At 57.1% G+C, this 9,374-nt stretch overlaps 1 protein-coding gene across 1 annotated transcript in view; it reads right to left on the bottom strand.

Moving 5' to 3' along the window:
- Positions 1-7,239, bottom strand: part of KIF7 (kinesin family member 7) — a 27,483-nt gene extending 20,244 nt beyond the window's left edge. The window contains exons 1-4 of the mRNA XM_070400552.1: positions 7,216-7,239; positions 2,240-2,598; positions 355-555; positions 1-113 (exon numbers count right to left, since the gene is read on the bottom strand). The exon at positions 1-113 is cut by the window's left edge and continues 281 nt beyond it. Coding sequence (XP_070256653.1) covers positions 1-113; positions 355-555; positions 2,240-2,567 — 642 coding nt within the window. The 5' untranslated portion in view covers positions 2,568-2,598; positions 7,216-7,239. The remainder of the gene's footprint in view (positions 114-354; positions 556-2,239; positions 2,599-7,215) is intronic.
- Between the last annotated feature and the right edge of the window lie 2,135 nt (positions 7,240-9,374).

Here is a 9,374-nt window from a genome sequence, read left to right as displayed (position 1 = left end):
GGACAGGCGGTTGAGGTGCGTGGCCCCCGTGTGCCGCGCCGCGTTGCCCATCTCCAGGACGCTCAGCACCTCGTCCAGGCCCTCCACGTCCACCTCCTTCACCCCGCACAGCACTGCGGGCGCACGGGGCGTGAGCGCGGGGCAGGGGCACCCCGCCAGCCCTCCCCGATCCAGGGGCCCCTCCCCATGCCCGGGGCTCCTGCCCATCTTGGTTTGGGCTGGCGGGCTCCAGCGTCCCCCGTGCCCATCTCAAAGCCGGTGCAGACAGAAGAAACCAAAGCAGGACTTTCCAGAGCGTGGGTTTCCCCGCCAGCCAGGCGCCCCCGCCCAGCCAGGGACCCGGGGTTTCCTCACCGACGTTCCCACGCTCGTCCTCGCGGAGCTGGATGTCGCGGCTGGCGGTGCCCACCTCCAGCAGGTCCCGGAACTCCTCCTTGTACACTTCCAGGTAGGACACGTGCACCAGACAGTCCAGCAGGTCGTTCTCATCGATGAGCTTGAAGGCCTCGGCCATGACCCGCGGGATGATGCCCTGCTGGTCCTCGTGGAGGGAGGCTGGGGAGACACGTGGGGCCTCCTGCCACGTGCCGCCAGCTGGGTCTCCGAGGCTCTCCACCCCCCCACCCGCCCCCCCCCCCCCCCCCCCCCCGTGCCCCGCCAGCGGCTGGAGGATGGGGCTCCAGGTGGAGAAGGCGGCAGCCGGGGCCAGGCCGAGCGCCGGGGTGGTCAGGCGGAACCATCAAATTTCAGAGTTGGAAGCGACCTCTCAGGGGTGAGCCAACCCCTTTCATGACATAAGCACCGCCCCCTACATTCCTGCCAGGTCACCACACACCCTTGCTTGATTACCCCCTGGGACAGGGAGCTCATTACCACAGTCTATGCTCAGTTACCTAAAGTACCTCCTACATTTATCCCAAAGTAATAAGAGGGTGTTCAGAGCAGCAATCGTCTTCATAACTTAAAAAAAGAAGAAAAAAAAAAAGCAAACATCCGAAGCGTCCATTTCAAGATCCACAGGGGCTCTGGTTACATAAATTACCTTACCTTGTAGTCACAATGGAATGCCAGGCAGCCATGAAAAAAATCAGATTGAAAAATACTTAATGAGGTAAAGACCTGCTCATGATATTTGTTAAGAAAATAAAACAGGATGTCAAAGACTGGGTACAACGTAATGCCGTTTTCTTTAAAAGGATAGTTCCGAAGAGAAAGAAACTGGAACCCTTACAGGATGCGTGATTTCTGAAAGGCAGTGTTATTTTTGTGTGTTTTTCTGAACTTTCCTAATTTTTTTATGACAAACATATACTTATATAACCGAAGAGAAAACATGTGTACGACCTAAAATGGGGCAGTTCCGGCCCTGGCTGGTTTGGCTCAGGGGATAGAGCGTCAGCCTGCGGACTGAAGGGTCCCAGGTTGGATTCCGGTCAAGGGCACATGCCCAGGTTGCAGGCTCGATCCCCAGAAGGGGGTGTGCAGAAGGCAGCCAATGAATGATTCTCTCTCATCATTGATGTTTCTCTCTCTCTCCCTTCCTCTCTGAAATCAATCAAAAAATCGATTTAAAATGGGGCGCTAACCGGTTTGGCTCAGTGGATAGAGCATCGGCCTGCGGACTCAAGGGTCCCGGGTTCGATTCCGGTCAAGGGCATGTACCTTGGTTGCGGGCACATCCCCAGTGGGGAGTGTGCAGGAGGCAGCTGATCGATGTTTCTCTCTCGTCGATGTTTCTAACTCTCTATCCCTCTCCCTTCCTCTCTGTAAAAAAATCAATAAAATATATTTGATTAAAAAAAATGGGGCAGTTCCCTTCATTGGCCTGAAGTATCTCTCCCCAAATCTGCTCTAGCGCCTCCTGGAACCAGCCGGGGCTGTATCTCTTCCAGGACAGTCCCCACCCCGACCACCCCGACCAGCACACAGACTCCTCCCCCTCGCCAGCCAGCCGGACACCCTGCAGAGACAGGCCAGCTCCCCCTGCGGCCCCAGAACCAGCCGGCCTGGCCCCATCCCTATGGAGCTAAGGAGGCCACTCGCCTCCCAGGCCCATCCGTCCCGCCCTGCCCAGCCCCCCACACAGCTGGCCCCACCCTGGGCTGCAGACCTGCTCAGGACATTCCTCTCCCTCCCAGGCCCCACCTCCGACAGGGAGCAGCAGCAAGAGGCAGGGGACCCAACTCGGGAGCCACTGAGCGCTCCCCCCCCACGCCACCCCCACAGGCAGGCCACTCACCCACACTGGCCTCCCCCATGGTGTAGGTCTTCCCGGAGCCCGTCTGACCGTAGGCGAAGACGGTGGCATTGAAGCCCTCGAAGAAGGCCTCCAGCAGGGGCTGCACACAGGCCTGGTACACGGCCTCCTGCCCGGCGGCCTCGTCCAGCACCACGTGGAAGCCGAAGCTGCGGTCGCGGCCCAGGGTGACCCGGCCGCGCTCCGGCTCCACCCGCAGGCAGCTCTGGTGCCCGTGCAGCAGCTCCTTGGGCAGCAGCGGGCGGACTCGCAGGGCCACCCTCACGGGGGCCGCCTCGGCCCCTGGCAGCCTCTGGGCCTCCAGCCCCATGGTGAGGGCGGGCGGGCTGCTCCAGGCGGGCCTGGGGAGAGGAAGAGGCCCCCGGTCAGCACCTGTGCCCCAGGGGCTGGGCTCCCCCAGCAGGGGACCTGAGCCAGACCCTGCGGCTCCTGACCTGGGAGGGATGGAGGGGAGGGAGGTCAAAGTTCAGAGCATCCTCTGTGCCCCAGCCGGGGGCCCAAATGCTGCCAGGGACACCTGCAGCCCCACACAGTAAGTCCCGACTCTCATCACTGCAAGCAAGGCCCTAACTCCGCCACCTGCCCCCAAGCGCTTGTGTTCCAGCGGCACCTTCCCCTGTGCCAACCTCCTAGAAAACACGCACACACATACACGCGCACGCGCGCGCACACACACACACACACACACACACACGCACACAAGCACGCACACTGAGGTTTCCAGTCTCTGCCTTCTCACCTCACACCCCACCTGCTCCACCTTCTTCAAAAGAGTCAGTGGTTGAGCATCGACCTATGAACCAGGAGGTCACGGTTCGATTCTCGGTCAGGGCTCATGCCGTGTTGCAGGCTTGATCCCTGGTGGAGGTCATGTGGAGGCAGCCAATCAATGATTCTCTCTCATTATTGATGTTTCTCTCTCCCTCTCCCTTCCTCTCTGAAATCAATAAAAATATATATATATTTTTAAAAAGTCAACAGATTGTTCCAAGACCCCCCTACCCTGAGGATAGTACCAAACTCTCTCTCTCTCTTACATACCTATGATAAAGTGTAATTTATAACTTAAGCACAGTAAGAGATCAGCAACAATACCTAACAATGAAATATGCAATTATAGCCCTGGCTGGGTTGGCTCCGTTGATAGAGCGTCGGCCTGCAGACTGAAGGGTGCCGGGTTCGATTCCGGTCAAGGGCACATGCCTGGGTTGGAGGCTCGATCCCCAGTTCGGGGCGTGCAGGAGGCAGCCGATCAGTGATTCTCTCATCATTGACGTTTCTATCTCTCTCTCTCTCTCCTTCTCCCTTCCTGTCTGACATCAATAAAAATATACTTTAAAAAAGAAATAAACAATTAGCCGAAACCAGTTTGGCTCAGTGGATAGAGCGTCAGCCTGCGGACTGAAGGGTCCCAGGTTCGATTCCGGTCAAGGGCATGTGCCTTGGTTGCGGGCACATCCCCAGTGGGGGGCGTGCAGGAGGCAGCTGATCGATGTTTCTAACTCTCTATCTCTCTCCCTTCCTCTCTGTAAAAGATCAATATATTTAAAAAAAAAACAAAAACAATTATCACAAGAAAAGTGATGTGAATGTAGCCACTCGTTCGTTTCAGGGGGCCCTGGTTGAAGTCCTCGCAGAAGCTCAATGCTTTATGGCCCAGCACGCTGCCGTCAGCGGGAAGGTCAGTGGGAACGTGCTTTCTGTCCGTGTCTCCCACCCACACACGTCATGCCTTTTCCATCGTAACCAACACTCATCACACGCGAGGGCCATAACTTCTGCAGTTTGAGGCGCGACTGAAAAGTTCTTTTTCCTCCACAATTTCACAGAAGATTCGATCTTACTGCAGATCTTCCCAGCCAAGTAATCAGACATGTTTTCCCTGTCCTGGTGAAGCAGGTAATTCCCCTGTTCACTGAACGGAACACTTCCCTCCCGGCTTCTCCCTGCCAGATCCGAAAGGCCAGCATCGCTGTGGGCCATTGTTAAGTGAGGGAGGCCTGAACGCAGGCAGCCTGATACTGGCTCTACGGGGAGCGCCGGCCACGTGCGGGCAATTTGCCACTTTACTGCGCCTCACAGGTGTTGCTTGCTTTTCTATTTCAATTTTTTTGTTGTCAATCCTCACCCGAATATATGTTTCCATTGATTTTTAGGGAGAGTGGAAGAGAGAGGGAAAGACAGGGAGAAACACATCCATTGGTTGCCTCCTGAACGTGCCCTGACCAGGGTCCGGGCCTTGGAGAAGCCTGCAACCGAGGTACGTGCCCTCGACCGGAATCGAACCCGGGACCTTTCAGTCCGCAGGCCATCGCGCTATCCACTGAGGCACAGGTGTTGCATTTTTTACAAACTCATTCCCTTCCAGGGCAGGAGGAAGCAAGGCATCGCGAGATTTCATGGCACTACTTGGCACACATGAAAACTTACGAATTATTTCTGGAATTTTCCATTTAATATTTGCGCCCACAGTTAACCGGGGGTAGCTGAAAACGTGGAAAGTGAAACCATAGCTAGAGTGGGGGCCGTGACCGTGTGTCTCATGTTCACCTGCGTCTCCTCAGCCTGTGCCAAAGGCCTAGTCCCGGCCGCTGGTGGCCTGACAGGGTGACTTTTCCCAGCCCCTAGAGCAGTGGTTCTCAACCTTCCTAAATCCGGGACCCTTTCATACAGTTCCTCATGTTGTGGTGACCCCCAACCATAAAATGATTTTCGTTGCTACTTCATAACTGTAATGTTGCTACTGTGATGAATCGTAAATATCTGATATGCAGGATGTATTTAGGTGACCCCTGTGAAAGGGTCGTTCGACCGCCAAAGGGGTCGCGACCCACAGGTTGAGAACCGCTGCCCTAGGGGGTGTGTCCCTGCTCCTCCTACAGGGCAACTGGAGCATCTTTCAAAAATGCAAACTCTTGCCCTAGCCTGTTTGGCTCAGTGGATAGAGCATCAGCCTGCGAACTGAAAGGTCCCAGGTTCGATTCCAGTCAAGGGCACAAGCCCAGGTTGTGGGCTTGATCCCCAGTGGGGGACTTGCAGGAGGCAGCCAATCCATGATTCTCTCTCATCATTAATGTTTCCATCTCTCTCTCTCTCTTCCTTCCTCTCTGAAATCAATAAAAAAGTATATATTTTTAAAAAAATGAAAATTCTTGCCTAGCCGGTGTGGCTCAGTGGTTGAGCATCGACCTATGAACCAGGAGGTCACGGTATGATTCCCCATCGAGCCCAGGTTTCAGGCTCGATCCCCAGTGTGGGGCTTGCAGAAGGCAGCCGATCCATGATTCTCTCTCATCACTGATGTTTCTATCTCCCTCTCCCTTCCTCTCTGAAATCAATAAAAAATATATATATTAAAAAAAACAAAAAATGCAAACACCATCTTAAACTGGCCCGAAAAGAGGCTCCCAATGGCCCTTGAGATTCTAACCTTCACAGAGAAAATAAACTTCACAGGCCCTTCCTACTTGGACCACTGGCAGGTACCCATCCTGTCCTCACCTTCCTCTGCCCCACTGCCTCCGCCTCCACAGCCTCCAGCTGAGGCCCCCGCCGCCCCCCTCAGCGCTGGTCTCCCCGCACCTCCCAGGCTGGGAGCTGGGAGGCAGGGACCCCTGTCCCCCGACTGCTGCCCAATAGTGACGCCTAACATTTATCCAAGGAACTTCCCCATCGTCCTCCTCCCTCATCACAGTCCTCCCCGCCCGCCGGCCCCTGACTCACTTTATTGATCACAGGTTTACCTCCTTTATTGGGCTTTGCTTTATTGCGCTTCACAGGTGTTGCTTTTTCTTTTCTTTTTTCCCCACAAACTGAAGGCAAGACCTTCCCCAGCCAAGATCACAGCGGCTTCACCGCACGCACCGCTCCCGCGGCGGTGATGCTGGGGGAAGTGAGCCTCCTGCGCCGCCAGGCACAGAAGATGCACCGCATACAGGACCGCACAGTCCTGGTCACGACAAACGCCTACGTGACGCTTTGTTCATTCACTAGCTGCACTTTTCATCGTTATTGTTAGAGTGTACCGTTTCTACTTGTTTTTTTTTAAAAAGTTGGCTGTGAAACAGTCCCGCGTCTCCTGATTGAACCATTTTCTCCAGAGCTTGGTTTTATCTCGTTTTTGCTTTTTTTGTTTTTTGTCAATCCTCACCCCCAAGGATATTTTCCCATTGATTTTTAGAGAGAGTGGAAGGGAGCGGGAGAGCCAGAGAGGAACATCGATGTGAGAGACGTCCATTGGTTGCCTCCTGCACGCACCCCGAACTAGGACCTGGGAACCTGCAACCGAGGTGCGTGCCCTTGACCGGACTCCAACCCGGGGCCCTTCAGTTCGCAGGCGGACGCTCTACCCACTGAACCACACCAGCCAGGGCTTATCTCGTGTTTTGTTCCGTGTCACGCTGTGCAGGCCCGTGGGCCAGGCTGCGTGCACCCATCCAGGTGTGCGGTGCGCCCCGTGAGGTTGACGCGCCTATAATCCACTTCTCTCAGCGCCGGTAACGGTTTTTGTTCCCGAAACCATTCCGTCCCCGCGGGGTGTCCGGCGCCGGGGACACAGCGGCCCCCGCCCCGCTCACCCTGAACTTTTCCAGCCCCTGGCGGTCCCGCTTCTCCGCGCCCCAAAGGCTCCCAGAACCGTGCGCCGGGGCGGGCGGGAGCGCGCAGGGGGCGGGCGCCGGAGGCCGGGGAAGTTCGGAAAAGCGGTCAGAGATGCAGAGGCGACGCTGGCAGCCGGGCGCCCCCTCCCCGCGGCCAGGCCCGGGGTGTCGGCCTCCGGCCCCGGACGTAAGGAAGGGGGGCCGCGCGCCCCGGCAAGAGCCCTCCGGAGGCTGGTCAGCCAGGATGGGCTCCGCAGGGTGGCGGCTCCCAGTGCGCCCCGCCGGCCTGCGCAGGGGGCGAGCGCGCCTCCCGCCCGCCCCGTCCTTACCCTGCATCCCCCCCTCCCGGCCCCCACTCACCCGCAGAGGTGCAGCCAGCCTCCGGGCCCTAACGCCGCGCGGTCTGATGCCGTCACCACGACCCCCGCCCCCTAAATAATCCCGCCCTCCGCCCCCCCCCCCCCGCAACCCCGCCCGCCCGGGCTCGTGGGGGCTGAGGCACTGGCGGGGCGGCGCCGCCAAGTCTGTCCGCAGGCGAGACAGGGGGCGGGGCGACGGGGCGAGGGGCGTGGATGTGGGCGTTCCCTAGGGCGGGGCCACGTCTGGGGGCGGGGCCACATGTCCCTGGTACCTCGACACCGACGGGTGGTCCTCGTTGCTCCCTGATCCCAGCACAGACTCAACAAACTCTGGGGACACAGCGACCCGAGAAGCCGGCCTGATGGCCAGATGTAACGCGTAAGATGGCGAAAATTAACTAGGGGCCTCCCGCCCCCCGCGATGGAGGGCGGATTTCCCAGCTTCGTTCGTGGATTCAGGTGTAGACCTGCCCTCCTCCCACCGCCGCATCCCCCTCCCTGCACGCCCCGCCCCCGCAAGGCTCTCCCTCCCCGGGCGCCGGGAGCCTCCACCTCCCTTCTCTCCTCTGATTTCACGACCCTTCTAAGGCTGAGAGGATTCAGCCCCCATGACTTTCAGGGTTGGGCTGGGGGCACGCTTCTCCCGGGGGGTCGGGACCCTGGCTGCACCAGGAAGTCATCGCTGTGCCCCTTCTCTGCCCCAGACCCGGGGTGGCCACGCATGAAGCCACCAGAATGAGGTCTGACCTCTGGGGCAGCCACCCCCCAGGGCAGGCGCTGACAAGGCCTGGCCCACGGCTCTGGCGGGAACGTCCCCCACCTGCACCCCGCCCCCCCCATTGGAAAGGGCATGGGATCCATGGGTCCATTGGTAGATTCCACTGCCAGCAGCTTCGACTTCCTGGGGGGACCACTGCCCCCAGGAGAGGCCACTGGGGGGTAAGGGTTGCTATGGAGATCTTAGCCCACCCACCTACCCAGGTGGGAAGGCTATTCTGTGGGAAAAGGTCCGTGGGAGCCTTTCAGAGGAGCTCATCCCACACCTGCCTGGGCAGGTGCTATCCAGGTGCTCCCTCCCACCCTGTCACTGGAACATCCTAGAGACCAGTGGTTCTCAACCTTGGCTGCACATTCAAATCACCTGGGAATCTTTTTTTTTTTTTTAATATATTTTATTGATTTTTTACAGAGAGGAAGAGAGAGTGATAGAGAGTTAGAAACATCGATGAGAGAGAAACATCGACCAGCTGCCTCCTGCACATCTCCAACTGGGGGTGTGCCTGCAACCAATGTACATGCCCTTGACCGGAATCGAACCCGGGACCTTTCAGTCCGCAGGCCGACGCTCTATCCACTGAGCCAAACCGGTTTCGGCCTGGGAATCTTTTTAAAATCCTGATTTCCGGACCTCATCCTCTGGAAATTCTGTTTCTTTGTTACTCATGTTGTGGCCCCATGACCCCACCCCATAACAAAGAAACAGAATTTCTGGAGGATGAGGCCCAGAAATCAGGATTTTAAAAAGATTCCCAGGTGATTCGAATGTGCAGCCAAGGTTGAGAACCACTGTTCTAGACACTCCTCTCACATGCACCACCAAGCCCTGATTTGCCTCCCACAGTAGCTTCCAGTCCAGGCAAGTGTCTTTGTAAACCCCACAGCCTCGTCGCCCCACTGTCTCTGGCTGGATGGGTGCAGAGCCTCCTGGCTGGTCTCCTCCTGCCCCTGTAACACAGGCCAAAAAAAAAAAAAAAAAAGCCCTGGCCGGTTTGGCCCAGTGGATAGAGCATCGGCCTGCAGACCTGGTTCAATTCCAGCTCAGGGCACAGGCCAGGGTTGTGGGCTCGATCCCCAGATTCTCTTCATTGATGTTCCTATCTCTCTCTCCCTCGCCCTTCCTCTCTGATATCAATAAAAACATATTTTTTTAAAAGTCAGGATAAAAACTGAGCTCTGATTAGTAGCAACATTTAATTCATTTTGGATACAGGAGATTTCTACAGAGAGGCTGTCAAAATTGCCAAGACTCTGGCTGCATCTGCATAAGGAAACCCTCAGCCTCAAGGAACAGAAGTCACTACATGAAGCAGCTTGAATTAAGTCACCTGACACCTCGGCGAAGAGAGAGACCAGAGGAGGCGGCAGGCTGAGATGGGGGCG

Source organism: Myotis yumanensis, unplaced genomic scaffold (assembly GCF_028538775.1).
Source record: "Myotis yumanensis isolate MYYU_CA2020_CCGP unplaced genomic scaffold, mMyoYum1.0.hap1 SCAF_20, whole genome shotgun sequence".
In the NCBI taxonomy this organism is placed as follows: Eukaryota; Metazoa; Chordata; class Mammalia; order Chiroptera; family Vespertilionidae; genus Myotis; species Myotis yumanensis.
The sequence above is the reverse complement of the archived record's forward strand: the minus strand, read 5'-3'. Positions and strand labels throughout refer to the sequence as shown.